This window comes from Ctenopharyngodon idella, chromosome 18, assembly GCF_019924925.1.
Source record: "Ctenopharyngodon idella isolate HZGC_01 chromosome 18, HZGC01, whole genome shotgun sequence".
In the NCBI taxonomy this organism is placed as follows: domain Eukaryota; kingdom Metazoa; phylum Chordata; class Actinopteri; order Cypriniformes; family Xenocyprididae; genus Ctenopharyngodon; species Ctenopharyngodon idella.
The window spans coordinates 15101781-15115760 of record NC_067237.1 but is presented as its reverse complement, the minus strand read 5'-3'; the positions used below and the strand labels follow the sequence as shown (position 1 = coordinate 15115760).

General features: G+C 33.2%; 1 protein-coding gene across 13 annotated transcripts in view; it reads left to right on the top strand.

Moving 5' to 3' along the window:
- The window catches only part of LOC127499713 (protein mono-ADP-ribosyltransferase PARP6), a 35256-nt gene that overhangs the window by 1475 nt on the left and 19801 nt on the right, over positions 1–13980 (top strand). For 11 of the 13 annotated variants that reach the window (XR_007926172.1, XR_007926173.1, XM_051870214.1 and 8 more), the window contains exons 2-12: positions 169–253; positions 1906–2062; positions 3945–4079; positions 4560–4843; positions 6883–6999; positions 8207–8284; positions 8586–8680; positions 8770–8830; positions 8915–9005; positions 9097–9163; positions 13238–13387. Coding sequence is in view for 11 of the 13 variants with exons in the window: in XM_051870214.1 (XP_051726174.1) it covers positions 6997–6999; positions 8207–8284; positions 8586–8680; positions 8770–8830; positions 8915–9005; positions 9097–9163; positions 13238–13387 (545 nt within the window). In the remaining 2 variants the exon portion in view is untranslated. Of the gene's footprint in view, positions 1–168; positions 254–1905; positions 2063–3944; positions 4080–4559; positions 4844–4884; positions 4927–6254; positions 6411–6882; positions 7000–8206; positions 8285–8585; positions 8681–8769; positions 8831–8914; positions 9006–9096; positions 9164–13237; positions 13388–13980 lie in introns of those variants that run through there. The other 2 variants (XM_051870215.1, XM_051870216.1) reach the window with 2 other exon arrangements.

Sequence of the window (13980 nt, the reverse complement as noted above, 5' to 3'; positions counted from 1 at the left end):
TACCATGGTAGCACAATGTTTTTCATATAAATAATAGGTAATTTGTGTCATTGATAAAGAGGTTGTTGCAGAGGTGTGCCTCTGGTCGTGCATTAATTAACAGCGCCCTCTAGTGTGCATATCCTATCACCAATGTCAATGAGAACATCTGTCTCCTCTCTGTTTTAGCTCAGATATTATCCACAGAGTCTGGTCAGGTGAAGGCAAGATAATAGCAGCATTCATTCCAGTCATGTGAAAAATCAGCATCAAGGTGAGTATAAAGACAATTCAAATGCACCCTTAGAGCACAGGTTTGAACAGTAAATACATGTATGTATTATTATACACATATACTGTATGTCTCACTGATGCAAACTACTGTCATTGCTTGACAGCTACCTGTCAGAAGTAAAATGATAAATCTGAAAGACTGCATCTGTATTTTCAGATCTGCACTATTTAATTCTGAGCGTTAACCTGAAATGAGATGGGATGCGACGAGTGAACAAACTTACAAATATCTGATTTATCACTTGCAGTGGATGTTTAATGTGCATCTGCTGTATGCTTGACTGGCATTGTAGGTGCATTTAACACATTTACACTGAACTCAAAATTATTTTTGTGGTAAATTGTAAAGTAAGTATTGAAAATGCAAAATAACAACAGCGCAGAATACTACAGCTTTGCTGTTTCATGCACTCTTCCACATGCTATGAAGGATTAGTTCCCTTCAGAATTAAAATGTCCTGATAATTTCCTCACCTCCATGTCATCCAAGATGTTCATGTCTTTCTTTCTTCAGTTGAAAAGAAATTATGGTTTTTGAGGAAAATATTCCAGGATTTTTCTCCATATAGTGGACTTCACTGGGGTTCAACGGGTTGAAGGTCCAAATGTCAGTTTCAGTGCAGCTTCAAAGAGCTCTACACGATCCCAGACGAGGAATAAGAGTCTTATCTAGAGAAACCATCGGCCATTTTCTAAAAAAATATACTTTTTAACCACAAATGCTCGTCTTGCACTGCTCTGTGATGCTCCACGCATTACGTAATCACGTTGGAAAGGTCACGCGTGACGTAGGGTGAAGAACTCCATCTCATTTTCTCCTCCAACTTCAAAATCTTCTGATATCGTTGTTTTATTTATTTATTTTTTGTAAAGGCCGTTTGACTTAGTCTTTGCACGTTTGCTTTGTAAACACTAAATCGGTACTTCCACCTACGTCACACGTGACCTTTCCAACATGATTACGTCAAGCGTGGTGCATCACAGACGAGCATTTGTGGTTAAAAAGTATATAATTTTAATTTTTTTAGAAAATGGCCGATGGTTTCTCTAGATAAGACTCTTATTCCTCGTCTGGGATCGTGTAGAGCTCTTTGAAGCTGCACTGAAACTGACATTTGGACCTTCAACCCGTTGAACCCCAGTGAAGTCCACTATATGGAGAAAAATCCTGGAATGTTTTCCTTAATTTCTTTTCAACTGAAGAAAGAAAGACATGAACATCTTGGATGACATGGGGGTGAGTAAATTATCAGGAAATTTTCATTCTGAAGTGAACTAATCCTTTAAACAAATAGTGCAGCACTGGTGCTCTGTCAGTACTCCTCCACCTGCTGGTCACAGACGGAGGTGTTTCATCTGAAGTACGACTTTATTTGTGTGTGATTTTCAGGTCTTTGCAGATAAAATGCACCACTTGTGAAAATAACCATATAACTGTACTTTAACCTCCATAATAAAAGGAAGCTTTGGCCGTATTTGAGGATAGTTGATTCTAGTCTGATGTGGATTGAACCTCATGGGCCCTGACAGTGTTAAATGAGACCAGGATTCATCATTATAATATATTATTGTTTGAAGATGAGTGTTTTGAGACCAGTGCTCATACTGCATTGACCGTCTGCATGTGTCCAGGTGAAGGTGTCAGACTCACCTGCTCTCCACGACGACCCCGCCGCTGCTGCTGCTCCCGCTGCCCATGCTGTCCGCTGCTCACCTGACGGCCGCTCACTCACTGACCGCTCTCAGCTCACCTGCTGCGTGTCCTTGTGCTCCTCGCCCACCTCCAGAGGTGAGAGACAAACCCGTCGGCCAATCCGGGCAAACCCCCGACCTGTAAGCCGCCACTGCTGTCTGCATCAGTTGTCAAATCCCATCGTAAATCCCATTGATGCACTCTGGATTGGCTGTGAGTTGCAACAATGTACGATGTCTCAAAGTGTGCCAAGACTCAGATATCTAAATATGATCCACATGAACTCTCTTTGCTCTTACTGTATGGCAACTATTGACTCATTTGGGCCTGTTTTTATTTTTCAAGGGAATTTTAGAGCAATATAAAGTTGTCTCCTTTATGTCTCCTGAGAAACAAAGGAGCACAAACACAATGTTCTGAATGTTTATTTCAATTTCAAACACTTTATTTGTCCCCGAAAGGGAGTAACATAAACAATATACATCAAAAGCACCACACATTAAATAATTAAACACAATATACATATATTCTACAACAAGTGAATGTCTAAAATGGTGTACATTATATGATTTCTTGATGTTTTTTGTTAATTCACTGTATTTTGTCACCGGCAGTGTTATTTTATTATTATTTATTATATTTTATAGTTATATTTTTAGTTTTCATTTTAGTAATTTTATGTCATTTGGTTGCACTTTATTTTAAGGTGTATGTTAAAGTGTATTTAAACATTTAAATACTGAGTCATAATTATTAACTTCATATACTTGCTATATGTTTAGGGTTAGTTGCATGTAATTATGCATAATTTATAGTTATTACTTACATAACTACATGTAACGTGTAACAAGGACACTAAAATAAAGTGTTACCTTACAATTTTATTATTATTATCCATTTAATATTTCCATATAGCTTATTTGATTTTAGTTTTATTAAGTTTAGTATATAGTATTATTTTTATATTTTCAGTTTAATTTAAATTTTTGTTTAATTTTTAATCATTTTGTTGTGTGCTTTTGTAATTTTTATTCATTTATATATATATATATATATATATATATATAATTCTGCTTTTAATTTTAGTAAGTTTAATACTTCAAATTTGGCATTAGTTGCTAAAGCAAATATTTTTAATAAGCCTTTTTTTTAATTATTTTTATTTTAATTTTAGTAATAAATATTTCTATATAGCTTATTTTGGTTTTAGTTTTATTAACTTTAGTATATAGTATTATTTTTATATTTTCAGTTTAATTTTAATTTAGTTTGTTTTAATAATTTTGTTTTGTGCTTTTGTAATTTTTATTCATTTATATATTTTTTTTTCTACACACACATATATATATATATATATATATATATTTCTACATATATATATATATATATATATATTTATAATTTATTAATAAATATTTCTATATAGCTTATTTTGGTTTTAGTTTTACTAAGTTTAGTATATTGTATTATTTTCAGTTTAATTTTAGTGTGTATATATATATATATATATATATATATATATATATATATATATATATATATTATATAAATTCTGCTTTTAATTGTAGTAAGTTTAATACTTCAAATTTGGCATTAGTTGCGAAAATTTTCATTTTTAATTTTAATTTTAGTAATAAATATTTCTATATAGCTTATTTCAGTTTTAGTTTTCTTAATTTTAGTACTTCCAACTATTTCAGTTTGTTGCAAAAGCAGCATTTCTAATTTTCATTTAGGTTTTTTTTTTAATCTTTTCATCTAACATTTATATTTTATTTCAGCTTCATTTCAATTACAAAAAATGACTAGTCACCAGATGCGCAAAAGTGAATCGTCATACTGACTTATGTTTAAATCATGATGCTGAAGATGTCTTCCACTAAACGAGCATTAATTTTAGAGCAGCTGGTTGGTTCTAAAAGAGGCATTTGCTATATTAAGTGTTTATGAATAATTAATGCAAGTGTCTTTTTTACAGGATGGCAGGATATGAGACAGCACCGTGTCTCCATTAGAGACGTGAGTCATGCAGTCGAGGACATGTTGGATAATGGCTTATCTCTCTCTCTCTCTCTCTCTGGAGGTCATTGTGTAAAGCGAGGCTCTTAATGAGGTAAGCAGGGTAAACTCTGATTAGGATGGGAACGGTGGAGTCCGTCGCACAGCAGTGTAGAGCTAATGTAAAGACCACAATGACATGAATATATATGCAATGATCTTTGCTCACGTTCCTTCAGTACACAATCATAAAAAACACAGAGTCAGCTGATAAAAATAGAACACTGCCATTGGCTAATGCACCATCACGATGCAGCAGCTGCTGCTTTACTCTCTTTCTGTCTCTTTTTCTTATTCCAAAGTACTTCATTAGGAGTAATTTACTCACAATACTGGCAAAGCATCAACACAAAAACAGTAATGTAAAGAAAATGGTGCCAGGAATGTAATAAAAATAACTATTACAAGATTTAAAAGACATTAAGAACTGCTCTATTGTACAGGTCGTTCTTGAATATGGAGGGTTTGATCTTTTTCTGACAATCTAGGGAAATGTGGATTATGTTTCTCTCTCTCTCTCTCTCTCTCTCGTCAGCTGTAGGTCACATGACTCCCTCTGCTGGCTCTCACTGAGCATGCTCAGTTCACTGTGTTGTCAGGCAAAAATAAGAGAGCACTAGAAGCAGATCTGCAATAGATAAACACACGGCGGAGCAAGAGATGGAGCATTAAAATGGAGGATTGCTGCTAGCGCACAGTGACGCTGTCATATCAGATGGTTTGTGCGCGCTGTCTTTATTTATTCATCTGCATCACGGTGGTGTCGTGTTGGAGGAGAAGGAGCCGTCGGGCTGGTGGCGCTCGCTCCATCCTCTGAAGGTGAGATGTAGGGGTGGATGGATGGATGGATGTGGGGGAGGGGGTGTTGTGGATGCTGACCGGACCGTCTGTGAGCTGCATCGGTATGTGTTCGACCCCAGCAGGGCATTATGGGTGTGGAGGGGGGCTGTTTAAGGATACATGGGGGATTTTGTGCAGATGGATGGTGTCTGTGAAATTATTCGAGCAAATTAGACTATCGAACTATCTATCGAACTACAGTCCTAAAATCCACTGACAGACACATTTTTTGGTAATTATTGATAAAAATATTATGTAAATACTTTAAATCCAGGTATTTGTGTCTGTGCATCTTATTTGTTGTCATTAAAAGCATTCAATTGGCCACACTGCTCTCTAGATATCAGTATTTTAGTATTTGCATCAGCCAATAAACATTAATGACAATATTTTTATGCAGGTTTGATGTAAAGTACATGAAAGTTGAGTGATTATGTTCACATAGATGGTGGCGGAGAGAGAAACTGTGACTCTCATATAAACAAAATGGCTGTTTTTCGAAGAAAAGAATAAATTTCACAGACCTTTTAGACCTATTGTAATGCTTTCAGTGTATTGTTGTATCTATTTTATCTATTATATCTCTTTTATTATTATTTATTTTTATTCGAGATGTTTAGTTTTATGTTGTATTGTAGCACTTTGAGTGTGAGAAAGGTGCTTTAAGGATAAAATGTATTATTATAATTAATATTAATAAAGAAATTATACTTTTAAAGAGACTGTGATTCAGTGAAGTACTAAAATTACTAAAAAAAAATAAATGAAAAAAAAAAAAAAACCTGAAAAATAAACTGAAATAAAACTAAATTAAAGCTAAATAAAAATATATTTAAAAAAAAAAACTAATAAAAATGACAAATATTAAAAATTATTAAAACTTAGACGAAAATGAGACTGTATTTGACGTGTGTTTTTATGTCCAAATGTGCTTCTGAAACACGTTTCATCTTGTAGTTTTCATCGAAGCTGCACTCTTATATTTCTTCTTTTTAAATAAACACACGTATGTTAGTTATTGTTCAGGAAGAAACAGGAATATGTGGATGTACGTCATGAAAACATGCACATTAAGATTTTTTGCTTTTTTAATGAGATTTTCCTTCCAAAAATGATGAAATCATCACCATAATCCATCCAGATGTTTTACGTGGTTTCATTAATGGTGATTCGCATTAGATTTTCATTACTGTAATACAGTGTCTTTGTCACAATGCAAACGATCTCAATTGACTGGTGTTGTTTTTATATTGATCTTTTGAATTTGGGGAGGAATATTTGGTGTTTTTGTCAGCATTTATCAGATATGACTTATGCAGAGGACTAGTTGGGAAATTTGTGCCCACACACACACACACACACACACACGCACGAATCAGTGACACGGACAGAACGGGTTGTTGCTAGGATACACAGTGGCGAGATGGAGGAGAGGAGAAAGAACAGAGCATTTTTTTAAACGGCTGCGCCGAGGTAAAACCAGCTCAGCTCGGTTTCTTTATCGTCTACAGGAGTGGACGACTGGATTTTTTCATTTGAGGAAAATGTCAGTGATGTTCGACTGTATAAAGGGTCAGGATGCGGGGCGTTTTGACTGGTTGCCGGGGTGTTGCTGAGTGATTGCGATATAATTATGAGTAGTGGTGTTGTTTACATTGTTATGTGGTTGCTAGGGTGATTTCTTCGATGTTTATTGTTGTCTCGTATGTAGATATGCACTGTAGTAAAATGATTTTCTGAGTGAAAGACTGAATCCTTTTCAGTGTGGCTCAGGTTTCACCTTTATTGTCTGTCTGTGGGTTTTTTTCAGCTGTTTTATTATCGTCCAGTAGTGACTCCGCAAACAGCAGCTTTTCTTCCATTATTACAGATATTTCTCATGTAATGTTTAGCATTGCTGTTGCAGTGATTTCTTGTATTGTCTCTTCTGATTCTGCTGTAACTGGTGGCTGTGATTAAATTGAGATTTCTCTGTGGTTTTGATGTAAAATGTGTTCTGTTTTTTTTCCCCCATGCAGAAAGCGAACAGCTCATCTTTCTGTCTCCCGTCGTCCCAGAGTGCCTGTTGTTTTGCTGAAATGGATCAGAAAAGCTTCGTCCTGTCGGAAACACGTCTGTGAACACCGGAGCCAATGGTGAGTGTTCGCGCTTCATCACACATCAGACACGGCCTGTGTTTCCTCTGAGACGCCTGCAGCTTACTATATGGCTGGCTTAAAATGAACCCAAAATAGGTTGGAAATTAAAAATCAGACATAATTCCTAGAGGCAATTGTCTGATTTTTAATTTCTATCCTATTTTGGGTTCATTTTAAGACAGCCATATAGTAATTTTTAAACAAAAAATGTCCATATTTAACCCAACTTGGGTTGTTTTTAACCCAGCATTTTTTAGAGTGTACACTGTTGATTTGACCTTTCGCTAAGCTCCGCCCCCTCAGACAAGCAAACAAAACATCACATAAGAGTCGATTGAAATTTGCAATTTGATTTGCAGTAAAATGTGCTCATAAATTGGGAAAAATTGATTGGATGTTATTCTAAATCATGTTCATGAGCTGGAATGGATCGTGACATTGCAAAGCCGTTTTTCTTTAAAAAATACCAAACTTGTTGCAAGAAATTATTAATACACAATTTTAATAATTTTATTTTCATGGGTAACACTTTATTTTACAGTGTTACATATGTTATGTCTACTTACTGTAGTAATAACAGTAAATTTTTGCATAATTACATGCAACTAGCCCTAAACCAAACCCTATTCCTAATTCTATAATAACTACATGCAGTTAATTATTATTAATCAGTATTTTAATGCATAATTACACTGTAAAAAGGACACCTTAAAATAAAGTGTAAGCTTTCCGAGTATTGTTTTGGATGAATAATTGTTTCTTTCTATTTTATCTATTTAATTATAACAATAATAATACCTCTTTTATTATTATTATTATTTATTTTTATTCGAGATGTTTAGTTTTATGTTGTATTGTAGCGCTTTGAGTGTGAGAAAGGCACTTTATGGATAAAATGCATTATGATTATTAATATTATTATTAAAGAAATTATACTTTTAAAGAGCTTGTGAATAAGTTGAAGTACTAAGATTACTAAATGAAAAAAAATAAATAAACTGAAATAAAAATAAATTAAAGCTAAGTAGAAATATAAAAACAAAAACTAATAAAAAATGACAAAATCAAATATCAAAATGACTAAAAATGTAACTAAAATTAAGCAGAAAACTTAAAAAATATTTATTAATTCAAAATATTAATAAATACTATAATAGTATATAAATAATGCTAAAATTAGTGTGTGTGTTTGTGCTTCATTCAGGATATTAAAGGCCAGTGCTGGACGGATGAAGAATCGGATGGAGAGAATGAATCGGAGCAGTTCCTGTACGGTATTCAGGTGAAACACTTCATTCATCAACAAATTTCCCAGTGACTTCCTTAAACGTCACATTCTGTTTCTGTCTTAATGATTTATGACAAATTTGATCTGCCTTAAGACGTACAAATCAAATGTAAGTAAAGTTACCTTTATAATAAAGCAGGAAAAGTCTAGTCTTTATTGGCTTAATCTTCATGTGGCACTAGGTGAAAATACATTTTAATGAGTATCTCAAATAAATGAGCAAATATGTGCACCCCTAGTAATGAAAGTGAAGTAAACAAGCATTTTAATGTGTAATATCACTGTCCACCTGTAGGGGAGCTGTGCAGCTGACCTGTACCGTCACCCGCAGCTGGACGCGGATATCGAGGCTGTAAAAGACATCTACACGGACAGCGCTGTGTCCGTCAGGTAAGATGAACCCTCACTCCACATCTGATTCACATGTGTGCATTCACATCTGATTCACATTCATTCTGAGTGTGTTGCTCTTCCTACAGAGAGTATGGCACGATCGATGATGTGGACATCGACCTGCAAATCAACATCAGCTTCTTGGATGTGAGAAAACACACTTCCTACACAACCTACTCAACTTTATAAACAGATCTTGAAATGGGAATAAAATGATTTGCGTGTTTGTAGGAGGAGGTGGCGACCGCGTGGAAGGTGATCCGTACGGAGCCCATTGTCTTACGCCTTCGTTTCTCTCTTTCACAGTACCTGGATGGACCAGGTAAGAAACGTACATGCGTGACTTCTGTGCATGTGTGTGTTTGAGACTGTACTTGCATTACGTTTAATTTTCATTTTATTTAATCCCACAGAACCATCGGTGGAGGTGTTTCAGCCATCTAATAAAGAAGGATTCAGTTTGGGACTTCAACTAAAGAAGTAAGTCAAGATTGACTACATTTGCATGTGCAACAATAATGTGATTATTTCCAATAATCAGAATAAAGAACGTTAATCGCAGTACGATGTTTACATGACACAAGCAAACCTCTTCATTCCAGTTTAAATGCAATTTTTGTTATTCTGATTATTCTCCAAGAACTGTGGTTATTTTTACCGCCATTATTCATGTACTATGGAAGCTTGTTTCCGCCATGAAATAAACACAATTGCGAGATATAAAGTCAGAATTGCAAGATATAAAGTCAGGATTATGTGATATAAAGTCAGAATTATGAGATATAAACAAAATTCTGAGAAAAAAGTCAGAATTCTGAGAAAAAAAGTCAGAATTGCGAGTTATAAAGTCAGAATTGTGAGTTATAAAGTCAGAATTATGAGATATAAACAAAATTCTGAGAAAAAAGTCAGAATTCTGAGAAAAAAAGTCAGAATTGCGAGTTATAAAGTCAGAATTGCGTGATATAAAGTCAGAATTGTGAAATATAAACACAATTCTGAGAAAAAAAGTCAGAATTCTGAGAAAAAAAGTCAGAATTGCGAGTTATAAAGTCAGAATTGTGAGTTATAAAGTCAGAATTATGAGATATAAACAGAATTCTGAGAAAAAAGTCAGAATTCTGAGAAAAAAAGTCAGAATTGCGAGTTATAAAGTCAGAATTATGAGATATAAACAAAATTCTGAGAAAAAAGTCAGAATTCTGAGAAAAAAAGTCAGAATTGCGAGTTATAAAGTCAGAATTGTGAGTTATAAAGTCAGAATTATGAGATATAAACAAAATTCTGAGAAAAAAGTCAGAATTCTGAGAAAAAAAGTCAGAATTGCGAGTTATAAAGTCAGAATTGCGTGATATAAAGTCAGAATTGTGAAATATAAACACAATTCTGAGAAAAAAAGTCAGAATTCTGAGAAAAAAAGTCAGAATTGCGAGTTATAAAGTCAGAATTGTGAGTTATAAAGTCAGAATTATGAGATATAAACAGAATTCTGAGAAAAAAGTCAGAATTCTGAGATATAAAGTCAGAATTGCAAGATATAAAGTCAGGATTATGTGATATAAAGTCAGAATTATGAGATATAAACAAAATTCTGAGAAAAAAGTCAGAATTCTGAGAAAAAAAGTCAGAATTGCGAGTTATAAAGTCAGAATTGTGAGTTATAAAGTCAGAATTATGAGATATAAACAAAATTCTGAGAAAAAAGTCAGAATTCTGAGAAAAAAAGTCAGAATTGCGAGTTATAAAGTCAGAATTGTGAGTTATAAAGTCAGAATTGCGTGATATAAAGTCAGAATTGTGAAATATAAACACAATTCTGAGAAAAAAAGTCAGAATTCTGAGAAAAAAAGTCAGAATTGCGAGTTATAAAGTCAGAATTATGAGATATAAACAAAATTCTGAGAAAAAAGTCAGAATTCTGAGAAAAAAAGTCAGAATTGCGAGTTATAAAGTCAGAATTGTGAGTTATAAAGTCAGAATTATGAGATATAAACAAAATTCTGAGAAAAAAGTCAGAATTCTGAGAAAAAAAGTCAGAATTGCGAGTTATAAAGTCAGAATTGTGAGTTATAAAGTCAGAATTGCGTGATATAAAGTCAGAATTGCGAGATATAAAGTCAGAATTGCGAGATATAAAGTCAGAATTGTGAGTTATAAAGTCAGAATTGCGTGATATAAAGTCAGAATTGCGAGATATAAAGTCAGAATTGCGAGATATAAAGTCAGAATTGAGATATAAAGTCAGAATTGCGAGATATAAAGTCAGAATTGAGTTATAAAGTCAGATTTGCAAGTTATAAAGTCAGAATTGTGAGATATAAAGTCAGAATTGCGAAATATAAACACAATTCTGAGAAAAAAGTCAGAATTCTGGGAAAAAAAGTCAGAATTGCGAGTTATAAAGTCAGAATTGTGAGTTATAAAGTCAGAATTATGAGATATAAACAAAATTCTGAGAAAAAAGTCAGAATTCTGAGAAAAAAAGTCAGAATTGCGAGTTATAAAGTCAGAATTGTGAGTTATAAAGTCAGAATTGCGTGATATAAAGTCAGAATTGTGAAATATAAACACAATTCTGAGAAAAAAAGTCAGAATTCTGAGAAAAAAAGTCAGAATTGCGAGTTATAAAGTCAGAATTGTGAGTTATAAAGTCAGAATTATGAGATATAAACAAAATTCTGAGAAAAAAGTCAGAATTCTGAGAAAAAAAGTCAGAATTGCGAGTTATAAAGTCAGAATTGCGTGATATAAAGTCAGAATTGCGAGATATAAAGTCAGAATTGAGATATAAAGTCAGAATTGCGAGATATAAAGTTAGAATTGTGAGATATAAAGTCAGAATTGAGATATAAAGTCAGAATTGCGAGATATAAAGTCAGAATTGAGTTATAAAGTCAGATTTGCAAGTTATAAAGTCAGAATTGTGAGATATAAAGTCAGAATTGCGAAATATAAACACAATTCTGAGAAAAAAAGTCAGAATTGCGAGTTATAAAGTCAGAATTGCGAAATATAAACACAATTCTGAGAAAAAAGTCAGAATTCTGAGAAAAAAAGTCAGAATTGCGAGTTATAAAGTCAGAATTGTGAGTTATAAAGTCAGAATTATGAGATATAAACAAAATTCTGAGAAAAAAGTCAGAATTCTGAGAAAAAAAGTCAGAATTGCGAGTTATAAAGTCAGAATTGTGAGTTATAAAGTCAGAATTGCAAGATATAAAGTCAGAATTGCGAGATATAAAGTCAGAATTGAGATATAAAGTCAGAATTGCGAGATATAAAGTCAGAATTGCGTGATATAAAGTCAGAATTGAGTTATAAAGTCAGATTTGCAAGTTATAAAGTCAGAATTGTGAGTTATAAAGTCAGAATTGTGAGTTATAAAGTCAGAATTGCGTGATATAAAGTCAGAATTATGAGATATAAAGTCAGAATTGAGTTATAAAGTCAGAATTGTGAGTTATAAAGTCAGAATTGCGTTATATAAAGTCAGAATTGAGTTATAAAGTCAGAATTGCGAGTTATAAAGTCAGAATTGTGAGATATAAAGTCAGAATTGAGTTATAAAGTCAGAATTGCATGATATAAAGTCAGGATTATGTGATATAATGTCAGAATTATGTGAGTTATAAAGTCAGAATTGCAAGATATAAAGTCAGAATTGCGAGATATAAAGTCAGAATTGTGAGATATAAAGTCAGAATTGTGAGATATAAAGTCAGAATTGCGAGATATAAAGTCAGAATTGTGAGTTATAAAGTCAGAATTGAGTTATAAAGTCAGAATTGCGAGATATAACCAGAATTGCGAAATATAAACACAATTCTGAGAAAAAAGTCAGAATTGTGAGTTATAAAGTCAGAATTGAGTTACAAAGTCAGATTTGCAAGTTATAAAGTCAGAATTGCGTGATTAAAAACTCGCAATTGCTAGAAAAAGTCACAATTGTGACTTTTTATCTTGCAATTCTGACTTTATAACACAATTCTGACTTTATAATTCGCAATTGCGAGTTTAAATCTTGCAATTGCAATAAAAAAAGTCAGAATTGTGAGATAAAAAGTAGCAATTACCTTTTTTATTTTTTTATTTAGTGGCAGAAACAAGCTTCCATAACATACCGCTATGCACAGCACACATGATTTCAATGTCTTTAACCATCAGTAGGCTATACTGCATTATATTCATGTCGCGCAACATTGTCAAGATGAACTCAGTTTCTTCAGCATCCCAAAATTGCACATGCTCAGAGTGGAATAGATGCGATTAAAGTGTTTAAATGCCTGTTTATTGTGATTAAAATCAACATACGCCATGTTTTGCTATGATTATGGTTGCTACGATTATGAGCTTTATTGCATCATTTTGATCGAAGTATTGTGTTTACCTGAGGTAAAGTTTAAAATCTCATAATCATTATGAGGGTGCATGTAAACCTAGTCATTTACTTTTGTGAATTTGGCAGATGCTTTTATACAAATGAAGTGTTCTGATTGATTTAGCAAAAACTGTAACGCAAGAGTTTCGAAATGAAGCTTGTTTTCATGTTTTTAGGATCCTCAGCACGTTCACGTCCCAACAGTGGAAGCACCTCAGTAATGAGTTCCTCAAAGCCCAGCAGGAGAAACGACACAGCTGGTTCAAAGCTGGAGGAACCATCAAGAAATTCCGTGCCGGATTGAGTATCTTCTCCCCGATCCCCAAGTATGTCCTCAATGTTTGATGTGAAAACCCATGTCATATATGATAACAATCTGAAACAACAGATCATGCTTGATGCAACTGAAACAGTGACCAGTTACTTTTCAGGAGTGGAAGTGTTTTTTATATATATATATATACACACACTGTATATACTGTATATATATAATTCATTTATTTAACAATCTAAAACTCCCTTAAATATAAGATATGTTGATGTTGCGTTCACGTCATGATGTTATTGTCATAATACAATCCTTATATTCAGAAATGATTCGTTTTTATGGCAACACTCATAGTCAGTGCTGAGTAGTAACTTAATCTGGATTCCAGATTGGAATCAGATTCCAAAAATTATATACTTTTAATTAGATTATTACATTTTAAAATACTCATAATCAGACTACAGTTGATTGATGATTACTTATTATTCACAAATGGCAGTAAAGTATTCATAATTTATTGATTCTCACTAATTCCTCTTTTTTTATCTTTTAAATTGTCCTTTCTAAAACGGTATATTGCTTATTTATGTTCAGAAAGTCTTCCAGTTTTGTGGAATTACACAAGTCAGAGGCCAGACAGCACAACAAATT